The 17886-nt window shown below is 45.9% G+C and overlaps 1 protein-coding gene across 5 annotated transcripts in view; it reads left to right on the forward strand.

Moving 5' to 3' along the window:
• The window catches only part of LOC119456335 (WAS/WASL-interacting protein family member 3), a 53914-nt gene that overhangs the window by 20904 nt on the left and 15124 nt on the right, over positions 1-17886 (forward strand). For 3 of the 5 annotated variants that reach the window (XM_049669755.1, XM_049669757.1, XM_049669758.1), the window contains exons 6-11: positions 902-1015; positions 4859-4994; positions 6831-7518; positions 11026-11133; positions 11177-11329; positions 15193-15321. In XM_049669755.1, the coding sequence (XP_049525712.1) occupies positions 902-1015; positions 4859-4994; positions 6831-7518; positions 11026-11133; positions 11177-11329; positions 15193-15321 (1328 nt within the window). The remainder of the gene's footprint in view (positions 1-901; positions 1016-4858; positions 4995-6830; positions 7519-11025; positions 11134-11176; positions 11330-15192; positions 15322-17886) is intronic. The other 2 variants (XM_049669756.1, XM_037718043.2) reach the window with 2 other exon arrangements.

The raw sequence follows: 17886 nt of genomic DNA on the forward strand, positions 1-17886 counted from the left end.
TTTGTGGGCTGTGCCTCTTCAGCTATTTTTGAAGTTCTGGAAATTGATAGTGTTGCAGAAATTTTTACCCTGTTTCTTCTAAAAGCTTTTGATCTCTGAAGGCAGTGCTAGAGAAGTGTTCATTGACTTGCGCAGGGCTCCCACTCTTGGGCCAAATTGTGCCAAACAAAATTTCCTGCGTCATTCTGATAAACACGATTTTGCACCGAAGTGTGGCAAAATTAGCGATTGCACCAAATGTGTGTGATTGCAATAGTCTCCAGAAAGGCATTGCACGCATGACTAAAGAGGCTTAATAAATTGAACTCCCGGTTTTGTACTTCACCAGCCAATAATTCATTCTCTATGCGTACCACCTAAAAGTCTGAATAATTGGGAGTCTAAAATATCCGAATTCGCCTGAAAACAACTGACCTTATTCCGCAAGTAGCTGAAAATGTGTGCTATATTCTAGGATGATAACTTTCGGGGATTCTGTCACTTTTGCATGACTAGCGTCGGACACCTCGGCATCTACGAGCAACGGCATTCTTGGCACTGTTAGTGCCACTAACGCCCATCTGTCCGTCAACGTGTCACGGTGCTAGTCACGTGAAATGTTGCTAAAGTGAAAGTATCCCCGAAAGTAATCGTCCAAAAATAAGGCCGAAGTTTATCAACAGTTTGCCGTGCATACGTGCGCTTGCCTACAATCTGGTCTGTCCGCATTTTAGCCATTGTCATGCTGATGCCACAGATAGGTGAAAGGTGATAGGTGAAAGAACATTCGAATAACCCAATTCGGTTTATTCGAATGTTCACTGTTAGATTCTATTAGGTGATATTCGAGTATTTACACTCTCTTAGTCAGAACACGTAGTAATTCGAACTCGTTAGTGCTAACACCTTTTTATTTGAACAGACAGGGCGCCCAGCTACCCTTCTGGCAGCAGCACACCAACCCACATGACAATCAGACCCAGTGGTGCACCGGCCACTACTGCTGCAAGTAATGCTCCAAGTAACCCTCCTGCACGTGAGTGACCATGGCATCTGATCACGTAGCCACTTTGAGTTCTGAGTCGGTCGGTTAGCTCTGGCGGCAGCACTGCAAGGTGCAGTTTTGACATACTTGCATTGTGGTTCTGTGCATAGGCCTCCTATGAAGTTTCTTGTATGATGGTGCGTGGAACTAATGTGCAAGCTTCAAGTGATTTCTGGCTAGCTGCAGAAAAAACACACTTAGACACACATCACCAGTTGTTTTCTATCCAGTGCGTATTGTGCGCTGGAAAAAGGTCTCCCACTAATTTTTCGGACATGCACCATTATCACGGTGTAAGATATATACTCTTTAGGTGGGGACACTTCTCGGCTTGCTTGCGAGACGCCATCGACCTGATGAACTAAAAACAGCGCACTTCCGTTAGCCCGGGGACATCAGCGGCTACCTGTAGGCGGGTCGACACAACTTCAGTTAGAACACAGGCAGGCACAAGGAACGCGCACAATGAACGTGCTCTTAACACAACCAATCAGAGAACGGCGTCTGCACACGGCGTCATGGCACCTTATCTGCTCCGTCGAGGCGATGCCCTCTCCCCTGCCATCTCCCCTCACCACGGTGATCTACTTTCGCGCGTCACTCAATCATTTCGGATTTCCCGCGAAGCGCCGGTTGCCATACCAATGGGAGATAAATCCAATAACCTTTTCTGTATTGAAGTTGCGTCGAATCGCCGATAGGTATCTGCTGCCATCACCGGGCCAGTCGATGCGCTTTGATCGAGTCTTGCGAGTGTCCTCACCTAAAGAGTATATATCTTACACCGTGACCATTATTCAAACATCCCTGCAGCACCGCCACCTACTGTAAAACCAATGTATAATGGCGAGGAAAATTTCTGACACCATGCGATGGCTCGCTCGATTTTTCAAGCTGATTTTTATGCGCGATGTTGAACACATGCATGGAGGCTGCAAACAAAGTTGCCACAATTCAGTCTGTCGCTCATGTTCTTATTTTTGTTTTGCGGGTGGTTCCTCTGCTTTCCAGTGCTGTAAAGCCACTGCAAGAAGTTTGTTGACTCGGCAGCCTAACTGCAACTCATTGTAGACTCCCGACGAGGCAGCACTGGTTAAGCCTAGCTGGTTGAGATGGCAGGCAGGAAACTGTTGCAGAAAGCTCGCTTTTTATATGTTCGTACCTGTAAATGGCGCACAGTAGAATTCCTCTAATATGTTTTCCATGGGACTGCAAGGGAAAAAAAGGTAACACCCGGGAAACGTATTGCACAAACATGCTGCTAAAATAAATCACGCGAACATGGTGTATTTGCATGGTTCTACTGCGCCCCCAATTGTGGCGCGCACCTTTATTTCTGCCCAAATATAAAAAAAAATAACTTGAAACCGATTCTACCCCGCACATCAAGTAACGAAACCTGAGTTGACGCATACCATGTAGAAATGATTTCACGGAACGTAGAAAGGCACACAGACACGCACACAGCTGAATCTTAGCGGCTAGTCACTATCGTAGTCCGATGATACCTCCTTTTTGCTATCTACCGACCACAGAAAGTCATCTTCAGTTCCATGTAAGGCATTAGAATTGTCGCACCTTTTGAGGGCTCGAGCATGCATCGTCTGCAGGAGGGCATTACACGTACCATTGGCCCAGCTTGCGATGTCTCCGAGCCTTGCTTTCTTCAGACGACTTCCTGGTGCAAACTGGAAAATGGCGACCGTAAACCAAAGCATAATGAAAAACGTCCGTTTGATGGCAGTGTGGCTAGCTACCTTGCATTCTTTTTTTTATTTCTTTTTAAATAGGGATCAGTTTTGTGTTTCTCTTTTTCAGCAGAATTAGTTATGATTGTAATGCGCATGGAAACTTGAACACAAATTTTATTAAACAAAGGTGCGCGTTAGAATTGTGCAAATACAGTAAATATTAAAACAAGGACGCTGTGTGCAACTCAGCCTCCAAAGGATTTAGTCGCTGACTGATGATGTGGACTAGACGGGGACTGCTTAAAGGTTCGAAATATTGGATTCACCAGAGAGTGAGTGACTTACTCCAAAAGTGACCTAAAAGGTATTTCGTATTCTCGGATTGTCATTTCAGGGATACGCTATCTTTCATTAGATTTCACGTGACTAGCGTTCCAGTGACGGCTTTCTTGGTGCAATGCTAAGCATGCTGTCTTATCCCAGTGCCAGAATCACTGTTGCCAGTGAGTGCATCCAGTGCTAGGAAACTGATAGTAGTATCTTTGAATATCCCAAGTTTGTCAATATGTTGCTGCGCGCACATTTGCTTGCCTGTGGCCTGGTCAGTTCACATTTTGACCATTGTCATGCTGTTGCTACAGATAGATGAAAGTACAGTCAATGCATGCACTGAATCTCATCTCCTGGCAACATAATCGAATTCAACCGAGTTGTGATAGCTGAATGATCGCGGGTTTCTAGCAGTAGTCATTGTCCGGCGCTTCCCTCACGCAATTACCACCCTTGTCGGTGCTGACATCGACGGTGGAGTTGGCACCATTTGAAACTGTACTATTATTTATACGAAGCATAGCATACAGCAAAATTTTATAAGCAAGGTTTCCATGGTAATGTATTTCTAAAATACAAAGAAATTGGTTCAGTCAATAAAAGTGTAATTGTTCCGCCACTCGTCATGCATATGTGCACTGTGTCATGCAGCACGTGTGGAAGGATGTGTGCAAGGTTAATTTTGAACTTCGTTCTCAGTCTAAAAAAATCTCGGGCCCCTTCAAGTTTGAATTACTTTTGAACTCGTTTATAACGAACTAGATAGCTCCGCAAAAGGTGGTCGTTATATCATTAGTTCGTTATATATGGACTCGCCCTTAAAAAGCTGAAAAATTAACTGCACTGTAGCTGGCGTCAGCAGTTACAATTCGGCAGCACTTTGGTCTGAAAACCAGATTTTCAGTGTCATTTTTTATCTCTGTGCGTACCCACACCTAGCTGCAAACTTCCGTTAGAAACGCCCATCTAAAGGATTAAATGTGGCGTTGTGTAGCTCTTTCAAAATGCCGCCCGGTTCCAATTGCCTGTCATTTCAAAACTGCAAGCTCAGCCGTCATTTTTTATTGAAGAGCTTGCGATATATTTTAGTACCAGCGGCACATCACTGTATTCTGCACACGAGAGCGAAGTGTTCTAGTTAGCCGGAAGCGTAAACTTTGGAAACTACTGCGACATGCCGCCATTCTCTGCAAAGGTATCAGACATCATGTTCTCGTCATTACTACTGCGCGTCGGCTATACAACAGCTGTAAGATTACGTTATCTATGTTGTTCAGGCAAAAAGAAAAATGCGATGTTCGAAAGGTAAGACGTCACCGCGAGCCGTTATCAGCAATCAGCAAATGTGTAAACGAAGTGCTACCGAACCCACTTATAACGTCTCAGCCTTTGCTTCCACGCCACCGCGAATGTTTCCCGGACGATGGTTTTGGTTTCGTTTGCGGCTTTGCCGTTTGGCATACGTATATGTATACTAATTTCGCATTAGTGAAGTTTTGCCACAACGAAATTTCTCACGTGTCCCGTGAATTTCGTTGTAGCGGGACTCGACTGTATACGACTTAAGGAAGTTTGCAGGAGTTTAGCACAGTTAAGGCGCATTGGTGGTGGTCAGAGGAGTGACCGCTATCACAGTAAATGATTTCAGAGCCGGAGGATTCGCTGAAACCTGCTGATTTCTTTTTTGTTACTGAGTGGTCAAAAAATCTGCTGACACTAGGGTGATCCAAATCTCAATAATTGGGCCTCCACAGCTGATGGACAAAATGGGGTGCTGGGAGAGTTCAACGAATGGGGTGTGTCTGTTTTCCAGGACCTGCCAACAGCCCAAAGAAGACCACGGAGCCACCGGTCTGGCAGCAGGGGGTTGTGCCCCTGTCAGCGCAGGATGAGGCCTCCATGCTAGCGCAGGCGATTGAGCTCAGCCGCCTGGACGATGGTGCTGCTAGGTGAGCCTGCGTGTAGTTGTTGCTTTGGCCTGAAAAGGGAAGGTGAGGGACTTATGTGATACTTAGTGGCCAGAAATGAAAAGATTGTCAAGATTGTTTTTATGATGTGGGCATAAGGGAACACAGTATGTAACATGTTACCCACTGTGGTAGCTGAGTGGCTCTGGCGTTGTGCTTCTGAGCTTGAGGTCATGTGTTCGATCCTGGCCTCAGCGGCTGAAATACAATTGAGATTGAGGTCCACGTGGTCAGAATTAATCCGGAGTACCCCACATAGCGTGCCTCATAATCAGATCATAGTTCTGGCACATAAAACACCAGAATTATTTTACAGTCGAGCCTGTTTATAACGAACTTGATAGTTCCGCAAAAAGTGTTTGTAGTATCAGTAGTTCGTTATATGTGGGCTCCCTTTAAAACTCACTAAAGTTAACAACACTAGCTGGTAGTTCTGATTCGACACCACATCGATCCTGAATTTGGATTTTCAGTACTTTTGGATTTTTGTTCTCGGCACTTTTCCGCATACAACTGCAAGTTTCCGTTTAATCTAAAGAACGAAATACGGCGGTGTAGCTCCTTTGAAACAGCACCTGGCCGTTTTGACGACGTGTCATTTCGAAACTACAAGTACATCTGCTGAAATTTTGCATTCTGCATACGATAGCGAAGCGCTCTAGTTGGCCGGAAGTTGAGACTATTAGGCCTGCCGGCATTTTGCAAATGTCTTGCTGTTAAGGCTGCAGTATCGGCAATACGTATGCCGAGAGTCATGAAGTTACATTTTTTTATGTCGCTTCGGGCGAAAAAGTGTGAAGTTCGAAAGGTAGAACTCTATCGTGAATGATTGTCAGCAACAACATAAACGAAGTGTCAATGAACTGTACCCACTGACTCATTGCAACATTGTGGGGCAGCTGCTGTTGGTTCAAATTGGTCCAAACTGTCCAGATACTGTACATAACGTAGTGCACACGGTGCGCATGAAGAACTGCGCAAAAATGAGAGTGCTGCCTCCGTAGCTTCCTAGATTGCATTTGGTGCCATCAAGTTGGTGCACGGCGAACTCTGCACTAGTGTGCCGCCATCGTGGCCTCCGAGATCGGAAGCCACGGTGCCGTACACTGTACTGCTTCGTTCTGAAACACGTTGGAAACATACCTCGAAAGCACAGTTACCCTAACGTGGTTGAAAGCGAGTGAATTTCCTCACAACTACTGAAATATGTGCTTGGTGCTCGCTCATTTCAGTGGGTCGAATCTTTGTTGTGGTCAGACTGGAGCAAGGGGGGTGCTGCCATGCTCCCTCCTTTTTCAGTGACCTGGTTTGAAGTGTTCGTTGTAACAGTACTGCGCTTTTGAAAATATTATATCTGGGTGTAGTTTCTATAGGCAGGGTCGAAAATTGTAAATGTCATGAAATGTGTCGTTATAAGTGACAGATTGTTATATCTGGGATTGTTATAAGTGGTTTTGACTGTATAACGTGTTCAACCTAATTTTTTGCTCAAATTTTTTGCAGTGTTCCTACTGCTGTGGACACATTTGTTTTTTGTTTCTCACTTGGAGTTGCCGTCTCACTTTCTTGCTGTTGCTACTACCAGTGCACTATCTTAACAAGGGAGGCCCACACTGAAATATTTTTTAAAAGCCACTGTAGGGCTAGACATTGTGTAGAGTAAGCTTTTAGTTGCAGTAAAAAAGAAAAAAAATGGGACCTTGAAAACAAGCAGTGAGTCTTTTCCAAGGACGTTAAAGAAAAATATTAAATTAGATTTGTTGGTTGTGGGTACTACGTATTTAGAGGTGGCTCCTGTAATGTTTCACTGTTGTGCAGCAGCATAGAAGAGGAGCAGCTGCGTGTGGTCCTGGAGCAGTCTCGGCAGGAGGCGCGAGGAAGAGGAGGAGGTGGCAACAGTCGGCGAGGGGCATCACGCTTTGCACGCCGAGGCTGGGGGGGCCCCGGTAGGGGAGGAGGTGCCGAGCGCCGCCCACAGATGGAGGCTTCACTGCCACCGGTGCCTCCAAACCTCCTCAACGGTATGACCATTGTGGGCAGCATAGACGCAGGCCGTCTCACCTCAGGGAGTGTGCCTCCTCCTCCGCCGCTGCACCTAGTTCAACCTCCCCCGGCTCCGCCTCCGTCGTCGTCCAATGCGGAACCCACCGTGACATTCGACCAGTGGCTGTCACTGTGCAGCCGCTACATGCCCCTGCTGGCCCAGGGCATGGTGGAGCTTCAGCGCACGTGTGCAGCGGTTCGTTCGGCTGCGCCGTCCCTTGATGGGGCGCCCCTTTTGCTGCCGCCCCCACTTTGGTCATCGCGATTTCCTCCGGGAGGTGCGCAGTCACCTCTGTCACCCATGGCCCCTCCCATGACCACGCCCATGAACTCTCCCATAACCTCACCCATGGCCCCGCCTCCCTTGGGTCCTTCTCACATGGCCCTACCCGATGGGGGCATTTTCAATGCTGCACCTTCGACGTTCCAGTGTGTTCCTCAGCCAGCGCGGCCACCGAGGCCGGTGAGTGCTCTTGCCCTTGCAATGGCAGGCCTCCCATTTGCACTGCAGATGGACAAAAATTCAGAAATGTTGGATGCCATCTGCTATGTCTAATGTGGTATGAGAAACAGAACGACATAATGCACATCTGCAACTGTTTTTTTTTTTTTTTTGCGGGAGCCTAATTTTGTTACTTCAGCAAATCGGCCGAAATTCTTGAAATATTCAGTCATGCCAGTATGCATCTGGTCCTTTCTTGATTTATTTTTTTATTGCGATAGCAATTAATATGCACACTTGAAACATATTTTTGCCATCGTCGACGCTGTTCTGTCAACATGGAGATACGCCATGGTATAGACAGCGTATGCACGGACTGAGCGCAGAGGATTAGAAGCCTTCAGAGATATGAGTGATGTGCAGTGCTGGCTGCAAGAATGACTTAGTCAAATGGACTCCCCGTCACATTATACTCAATGAGCTGTGCAGTAGAAAAGGAGAAACGTTCTGCCTTTTTCTGCTGGCATGAGTGTTGTGCAGATACCTACTAGCATTCCTGCTGATCAGCTCTATGCATACCACACCATGGCACATACACTGGCCTGAGCAGATCAAACAGCAAACATCTACCTAAAGCTGTCCAATTTATTGGGCTTTATTGGGCTGATGGATTTTCATCAGTTTCAACTCGTTCACCATTGAGATTGGATGCCTGCAATGCTGCTGGTGGCACTCCTCACCACACCAGCATTGCGAGATGCCTGATAGCTGACAGGGCACTGTTCTTTCTGCCCAGTAGTAATTGTCTCGCATGCTCTGTGAACATGTCACCTTAAAGGTGCCCTGAACCACTTTTTTATTGAAGTCAAAAAATGCATTTGAAGTTAAAACAGACTATTTCAGAAATACTTTGCATCATATTTTAGTGTGTTCAGAAGAAGCAGAGTTTTTGGCAAAGATTGCCCATGACCCCCCTTCGCGATGCGCCTGCTCCTTCTTCAATGCATGACAAATGGCACCAGTGAACATGACAGTGTTGTCTGTTGCTCATTTTTTCTGCCTGTCTTGCATTTTGCTGTGCATATTGGCCGTAATTCCAGTTATATGGATGCTTTTATTGGACTATTGCCTACAACAGACAGAAATTTGGGCAAATTTTGTGTTGATTATCCATATAGTACAGTGCTCTTGGCTATGCGTGGCAGTTCACTGCATGCAACTTTTTTCAGCCACTTGCGGAAAGCGCAAGAATATGCTTCTTCAAACGAATAAACTAGCAACAAGCTACCCGCAATGGCGTACCGCGCGACACACCACTGGCTAATGAAGAGCTTTCAGAATGATCACACAACAGCTCACCACCGCACACCGCTGTCTGCTCGGTACCAAACAGGTGCTGAGGGTGTCACTAGGCCTAACCCGCTTTACTTTGACGCCATAGCTTATGTTTCAACGATCGCAAAATGCATCGTTTTGTGAACACTTTATTTCTCATCGCATCAGTTGACACAAAAAAGAAGTTTGACTATTATTCACATTGCCCAGGCTGCGATGGGCTTGATGCGGGCAAGCCATACTCATGCAGTGCAGTGACAGGTGCACGCGGGCTCATAGTGGCTTCAGTAAATGCCGTTTCGGACTTGCAGACATGCAAAAAGTCCGGAAAATGGGACGGAGACGGTCTCATGCGTCTGAAATTTCAGACGTTCTTATACGGGACGGTGTACATGACACGATTTACTCAGACTCGAAGACCGCTATCAGGGCCTTTCAGATGGGAATGGTGGCTCCCCAGGCCCTACGTATCATCCAAAATGTTAAAGACCTCCAACATCACTCATTGGCCTGGTTCCCTGCGCACCTTGGAACCAATGAGGGTGTCTCGCTCAACCCCAACGAGGAGGCACACTCGGCTGTACGAGGTTTGACTGACCGTGCGCCGGGTAACGCGTCCTCTATTGGGCGACCCGAGCCTCTCTGCTCGTACAACGAGACCTGTAAGCACAATTATCTATCAAGAAGACTCCTGCCTCTGCCGCACTCCTCGCTGTCCCCTGTGTGGTGGTTATGCGGACTTCGAGCATGTCCTGTGGGGCTGTGCCCTGCCGGTCCCCCTTTCACCCAAGAGGAAATGATGAAGCTTATTAAGGCCCAGGATCAGACCTCTCAAATCCTAGCTGTTCAGAGGGGCCCGCGAGAGGGTTGTCAGGTTTGACCCCTAGGTCAAACCTGACTAGGTCCCCGAGTGGGCCTAGCCAGGTGACGTTAAGTTTACTCGCGTCTGTTGTGGACCGATTAAAGTTGTTTCACTCACTCACGTTCTTATACATTGACCCTATGGGGTACATGGCGGTGACGCAAAGGCGTTGGAAATATCAGGCATGTCCGAAATGTCGGGCATCCAGAAAATCGGTTGTTGACTGTAATCTCCTGTTTATACCATGACGGGGTGCAAAGAAGCCTTAGCAGGGTATAACGAATGCAAATTATCGAACATTCTAATGTGCGAACTTGTTACTGAAAACGAAAGTGACACTTGAGTTAAAACATGATGTCGCATGCGAAGCCAGCGAAGGCGGAGCTTAGCCCCGATCACTCGGCGAACGAGTTGAGGAGGAAATGCATGGCTAGGGAGGAGGGTAACTTGTAATCGTCCGTAGCTCTCTTAAATGAGACTCTTCACTTAAATTGTGACGCAAATGTTTTACTGTAGCTGTACCCTACGTGTCTACAAAATTTCTCCGAACCGTTTCAGGGACCCTTTAAGGGGTTAGGGATGTCAAAGGCAAATATTAAGTTACAGTAAAGTGATTAGACGTCTAGTGTTCCTTTTAAGCATGGTCTACATTTTTTTCCACCATGGTACTAGTCTTGCACAACTTGTTAATTTTCAATCACATAAAGTGACCTAATTGTGAGTGGGTAACCAGTATAAACCATTACGCAGAGCTTGTTCTTATGTGTCGTCAAGGCAGCAGGTGGAAAGCCATTTCCCTGTCCACCTGTTGATTCAAAGTAATTTTCTGCCAGAACTGATTAGTTTTTTCTTTCTTTTTTTTTTTGTTCTTTATCCTTGCTGCATGCTGTGAGGTCATGTCATGATGCAGCAGTCAAGTGTCACTTCTTTCATTATAATCTAGGCACGTGCTGCACGCAAGCAGTGACAGTTTAGAATGGACTCTAATTGTAACTGGCCTCTTACCTAGAGGCACACGTAGTAGTTCATTTGTATTCAGAATTAATCCTCTATGTACAGTACATGATTGTAACAGGGGAAACACACTTGATATGTTAGATTATGATGCCTATCATAATTATGTGCATTTGATCATGTCCTGCCCTTCATTGTATTTGGCAGAACAGTTCTCGCAAGCATACAGCGAATGCGGGGAAACACAAGAGAGACAGAGAGAGAAGGGAGACCTCACAGCTGTGAAGCAGAGCTGCGGCCGTGTTTAAACATCCTTTTCAGCTTGTGTCCATTCAGCTTGCACTGCCGGTTCTAAGAGCTTTGACACTCTTGTGCAGGTCCGCGGTGCCGGTCACAATGCTGGCTTGCATCAGAAAAATGTACAGCAGCATCACCAACAGATGCCAGCTGCACATGTTGGCAAGAGGCAGCACCCCAACGAGCAGGTGAGCAGGCCATCCACATTAACATCTATGAGTGCCTTCTTAGAGTTCGAAACCATGCATGCAGGCCCACGGTGGGGGACAAAGTTCGGGCGATGTGGGTCATCGCCTACACCAGAAAAATATGCAGCAACATCAACATCCACATCAACTTTCAGCAGCTGCTAATGCAAGCAAAAAGCAGCAGCCCACTGAACAGGTAAGCCAATCATCAAAGCTTGGTCAGCTGCCGTGGTTGCGTAGTGGCTATGGGGTTGGGCTGCTAAGCACAAGGTCACGGGATCGAATCCCGGCCACGGTGGCCGCATTTCGATAGGGTGAAATGTGAAAACATTCGTGTGCTTATATTTAGGTGCATGTTAAGATCCCCAGGTGGTCCAAATTATTCCGGAATCTCCCACTACGGCGTGTCTCATAATCAGATCCTGGTTTTGGCACGTAAAACCCCAGGATTTTTTTTTTTTTTAAAGCTTTGTCACATCTCTATAGAGGGAGACTGCATGCTGGTCAAGAGAGTGCTGAAACCTGAGTCTGAAATTTGCTTATCGTTGGTTTCTCAGGTAGAGGCCCATGTCCTGACTGGTTTACTTATCGACAAGCTGCACAGAGTGTGACATAGTGTAGATAGGGTGACACTACCTTCATATCTGTGTAAGGGAAAAATTGTCATCCACCCAACTGTAGCACAAAGCTACAAAGAAACCCATATGGGAAAAATTGTCGTCCACCCGACTTTAGTATGAAACTGCAAAGAAAATCAATGCGGGATTCTCCCTATGGGTTTCCTTTGTTGCTTCGTGCTGCAGTCACGTAGGTGATAATTTCTCCTTTTGATGAACCTTCCGTCACCTTGTGGGCTTCTACAAAACTGATTTGTCATATTCTGTAAAAAAGAAAAGAAAAAAAAAACAATGTAGCAAACATTGCTGGCCTGAATTTTCTAGGAAGATAAGATTAGTAGAAACGAACAAGCTTTGGAAAAAATGCTGCTTGCCTGAATTTTCTACAAAGGCAAGATTATTAGAGACTACTGTTTATCGCTTCAACGCAAACTGAGCGCCGAGAACACACAGTACGCACAAAGCTACGAGCCACTGACGCACCTACACTGCCTAGACTCTGCCCCCAATGCAGATCGCTTTCAAGATACGGCTCGTGCGACTGCATGCACTACTCAGTTGTTGCCAGAGTACAACGCCGCCTGCTATCCCTCCCTCGCCGGTGCCTCGAGCACAACGGAAGGCCCGTTTCCTCTTTCTAGAATTCCTCTTCTACGCTTCCTCCCCGCTTTGCTTGCCCACGCGAGATTTGGCTGCAGTCGTCGGCTCCCCTCACACGCTTTCACTTGCACATACAGCATACGGCGCGCGGCGGTGTTATCGCCCTTGGACTGTATACAGAACATCTATGCGCGATAACCAATTTTAGGGCCCCGACGCGTCATTGACACCATCTTTAGATAGCGAATATGGATCTCAAAGGCCATGCTTTTGTTGGCGTAAACCGAAAATACGTCATAGGTGTCGCCCCCAGCACTTTGGGCGGCCAATCCCATCGTCAAGCCACCAAGCCAAGTGACATGAAAAGTCAAAATGGCCGCTCGGGCTGGTGCGGGGTGGCAGTTCGCAGCGCATGATGCAGGAACGGTCCCACAGTAATGACGCAACAGCGGGGTTACCAATGCATTGGGTCCTATGGGAGCTATGCCATGACCGGCCGAAAACGATGTAACAGCCGGGAAAACGCAGCACCCGGGAACGTAACAGCGGGGTTCTACTGTAGCTTGTTTGAAGCGCAGCATGACATGTGATTATAATAACTGCATGCCGCCAATAGACAGTTTTAGTTTAGCGTTTTACGCTCCGCTTAGCCGCTGAGCGGAGCGGAAGCACGAATGCGCATGCGTCCTCCGCTTAGCCGTAAGCGGGCTAGCGGAGCGAGAAACACGGTCCGCTTACAAGCTGCCTAAGCGGAGCGCGGAGCGTTGCTGCCGTCTTCCGCTAGCGAGTGTGGTCGATGCACGCGCCCTCTCTCGCGCGTACATCGAAGCACCTTGCATCGAGGTACTAGTCGCGCGAGCGCGAATAACTTGTGTAATACACCTCCAACTGGTTGTTTAAGAAAATAAAGTGACCAGCACAGCTAACAAAAACGTCGCCAGCGCATTGGAGTTAGAAAGGATTGGATTGGATTCGAAATGCAACCTCGCTGGCTATCACGTGGTGTTCACTAAGTCGACGCTTCCTTTCCAACTCGAATAAAATGGACCGGCAGCGCATTACAAGCACCTGTATGATACTACATGAACAAATAATTTATATATATATTCGCCTTACTTTGTAAAAGTGAAAAAAAGGGTTTTTTATTTTGTTTCACTACGCTGAATTTGGCCAGAGGGCGCTGCAACAATGAAAGGTCCGCTCCGCTACGCTACACGCATAACTAAAACGTGAAAATCGCCCGCCGCTCCGCTGTGGCTTAGCGGGGCAGCTCGGAGCGGAGCGGACCGTAAAGACGCTCAACTAAAACACTCTAATGTGTCCATCATTTCTGTTTCTGGATATACCGAATGACATCTGGGAAAGCTAGTAATATATGAAATGATATCAATTTGTGTGTGTTTGTCGTATGCACAGAAGAGCATTTTTTTTCTCCACGATATCTGCAATGGATGGAAATGTTTACCAAGCTTTTCGTAAGAATGTACGAATTATTCAGGTCTTTGAATGTAAGTTGCAACTCGCTTTTTTGAAACACTTCAGTATGTGAAAAATCAGCTGCTCCCAAAAGCCAAATTGCCTGCTCCAAAGTGCTCCAAAATGAAATTTCTGATGCTCCAAAAATTGCTCCAAATCAGAAGTTGGCAGTAACATCACTGAGAGTGGAACGCGACAGCGTTCAAAGATCCCTGGCTGCTTATCAGGCTTTTTTCTCGTATATTCAAATTACAAGCCGACATTATCACATCTGTAGGTTGTGGTTAAGTCATACTTCAAAATTTTTCTGACGGATTTTACTTTGAGAAATAAAATTTTTGTTCACTATCGCCTTGTGCCACACGAAGGGCCTGCCCGGTCAGGGGGATTCGGGATGGTGTGATTCGGCATGACTATTTCTGCTAACGACGCCGGCGCTTACGCCAACACCGACGCCGTATTATATGCGACACGCCCTTAACGCTATCGCGTTAAAATATTGGTGGCATGAATTAGAGATTAAGCATGGGTAGACAATATTCCGGTTGTGAATTAGAAGGTTTGGGCAGGTAATGCATGCAATACATACGACAGCAGCAACAGAAGGGCATTGACAGCAGCCAAGAATTAGATGAAATGATGAGATTACGAAATTTGCAGTCATGTGGCATGTTCAAGTAATGCAGGACTGAAGTGAGTCATGATCTCTGGAACAGGCCTTTATGTGTAGTGGAATTAAAATTGTCTGGTGATGATCTCACCAAAAAATGAGGGTGGCTATTACTACCACATTGTGGATACTGTTAGTCTGTTAAAGCCATGTAGCTATGTTAGGAACACACCTGAACCTTTATCTGATAAAGAGTTGTTTGCAACTGACAACTTCTGAAATTGGGGCTTACATGTTTTAGCAGTGCCAACAATTTGATAGTCCCATCAAATCTCTGTTGAGTGACGTGCTGACACGGAACGTGTTTAAGGAACGTTATAATAGGAACTTATAGGTGCTAGGTGCTTAGGAACTAATAGCTGCTATAGCGCACATCTCCCTGGTCTCCCACAACATTGTTGCAAACGAAATCGGTTCAGTTTAATAAGTGTTAGCCACTATCACATGTGGCAGGCCATTGAAGGCCATGGTTTTTGAGGTGGAGTTGAAAAGCAGGAAGGAGCAGATCAGCAGCTTGACAGGTTAGTTGCTTCATACTTGATCTGAGCATTTTCGCATTCTGCCTCCATCAGAATGCAACTGTCGTGGTGGGGAGCTGAACCCACTGTTTTATGCTCACCAGCAAAAACGCTGTTGCCACTCAGACACAACAGTGGTTTCAAGCCACCTTCTCAAGGCTGCAACATTTGTATGCAGGTCCACGGCGGCGGGCAAAGTTCTGACGACACTGGGCATCGCCAGCATCAGAAACCTGCGCAGCAACAGCCCCAACAGCCCCTGGCAGCTAACATGGGCAGTAAACAGCAACAGCATACCTCTGAACAAGTAAGCAGGAATTATCATCTTGACTGTGCAGTTTTGCATCATACTTTCCTGGACCTTTCCAACAAACACATCCTGGGCACTGCCATAATATGCATTGGACTCTTCCAAGTGTGCACATTCACCTGTTCAAGAACACTAGCAAGAGTACAGGGCCTGCCATTTGCACCTTCTTGTAGTAGTCCACAGAATGCATGGTGTTCAGAATGTAAACAGTGGAAAGGTCGATTGTCTCATTTACTGGCCAGTGCCCAGAAAGGGAGCAAGGTGTAAAAAAAGACTAGGAGCCTCAAAGCATTGAGTAGGAGGGAGACACTTGGGAAAAGCAGCACCACTGCCTGATCCAGCCAGATAATGTGGTAGTGCTGTTAAGTGGCCTGAAAGATGGATAGGTAATATAAACATCCCCTTCGAAATTGGATGGTCGCAAGCACCAGCAAGCTCATTCTTTTTGCCTTTCTGCTGCCACGTCTTGAGTCGTAAGGTCAATGGTCCATAGCGTACAGTTGTCATACAGAGATTGCGAATAATGGCTACACCATCACTGTCTTCTCACTTAAGATCTCAAGCTGTGGAAAAGACAGACAAGCAAAATACTTTTTCCTTGGAATAAAAAATGCTGTGTTTTCTTGTTATGGCTTGGTTTTAGTTCTTCAAAATTACATTCCAAAGCAGTTAGATATAAATTGCTTGGCCTGCATAGACAGTAGTTCACATGTATAGTGCAATCTTGTTGATACGATTCTGCGTAATACAATACATTTTTCGGGATAATATGTTTCTTTCTTTTTTCCTGATGATACGATTTGTTGGGATAATAAAATTTTCGGATGATACACTTCAATCTCCGGTCCCTGTGAAGATGGTATCAACAAGATTCCACTGTATAGACGCTTCGTTCCATCTTTCCGTAGCTAAGCATTTGGTGTAAATTTTCAGTGTAGCAACAAGGACCATGAGCAGTGCCGTACACGAAAGGACACATTTTCTTTACTAATACAGTTGACTTCCGTTAATTTGACTCCGGTTAATTAAATTTTTTGTTCAATTCGATCTCTGCCGAACCCTGCTGGCGCCCATGCATTTCTATGGGCCCTAACTTTTGTTATTTCTGTTATTTCAATTGGCCATCATCGGATGATTCGATTTTGACCAGTCGGCAGACACCTGCCTGACCCCTATGGTGACTCCAGTAGCGACCCCTTTATTGGCAGCATCTGTCTCGGTGGAGCTTAGGGGAGAGTGAATATTTTGAATACACGTCAACTCCCACCGAAAACGCCTATTTTCGGCCTGTCCTTGAAAGATTTTCGAGCAATAACTGTAGCTCACAATGTCTGACCATGCTATTTACCCAATTCTAATGAGCAACTTTTTTTTTTTTCCGAGAAAGTTGAGCCAAAAATTTCCAGTGAGGTGCAATCGAATACAAAAGCAGAACTGTGGTTGCAGTGTTCATATGCTTTCCTGCATAACATGGCTGTATGGCGGCGAAGCTGACTTCAGAAACCGGCCACCGTTGTGCAACACTGTTAGATCCTTACCCATATTTGGTGCAGAAAAGGCGGGGGTGCACGTTAGATTTCTTTGTTGTTTAGGAGCTTTAATGTCATTTCTACGTTAGTTTTCTACTTTGGACACATAGAAAGTGGGCACGTGTTTAATGCGATGCGTGTTAGAATTGGGCAAATACTGCCAAATGAATCAATGGTTTGTTTTGGCATTTTTTTCATTTTTCTGCATATTGTTGAATTCGACCCTTTGGATAATTCAATCAATTTTGTCGATCTCGTCAAAGTCAACTTAACGGAAGTTGATTCTAAATTAAATCCCCCACTTTCAAGGCATGGAATACCCTTAAATTAGATTAAGTATGGGAAAATTCTTAAACTTTGCTTTAGGCTAAGCTTAGCAGATTTTGTTTAAACATTTAACCAGAAAGTTAGTGCAATGAAAAAGTTGTGCCTCTGCAATTCGCTTTGTAGTTATCTTGTGAATGCTCACGGTAGTTCAATCACTAAGCCTTTATTGTGCATGCTTGTTTTGTTTTTGTTTACTTTTTATGAGTTTACTTTTTATGGAAAGGCACTTCTAAAGGGACATGAAAGCGAAATACTAAGTTAAGCTGCATTTGTGCATGTATTATTAAGGAATACATATTGTGTCCCGTGACAGTGGCCCATTTCCACTTTTGCTATGCTTCACTGCAACACATCGTGCATTATTCACCGTGTAACATAACTGTATTGCGGCGAAGCTTACTTTGGGAAACTGGCATTATGCTACGTTTGACCCTTACCATGCTTTCTGCACTTCGAAGCCATTGGCAAGGATGTCAAAGGCGGAGTTGGCACCATTGCTGACAGTGATGAAATCTTTCAATGAAAAACACGGCGCTGAATGGCAGGAGGCTTGGTAGTAAATGTTGAAACAGCTAGGCCTAGCATTTTTGCGATGGTGGCTATGGCTGCCAGTGGAACGGCACATGAGAGTGCTGGTTCGAGGCTGTCAGATAATAAAAATTGTGTTGGTGGTGGCTTTGATTAATGCTGTTTTGGACCTGCGGTC

The sequence above is a fragment of the Dermacentor silvarum genome, chromosome 6, assembly GCF_013339745.2.
Source record: "Dermacentor silvarum isolate Dsil-2018 chromosome 6, BIME_Dsil_1.4, whole genome shotgun sequence".
NCBI lineage: Eukaryota > Metazoa > Arthropoda > Arachnida > Ixodida > Ixodidae > Dermacentor > Dermacentor silvarum.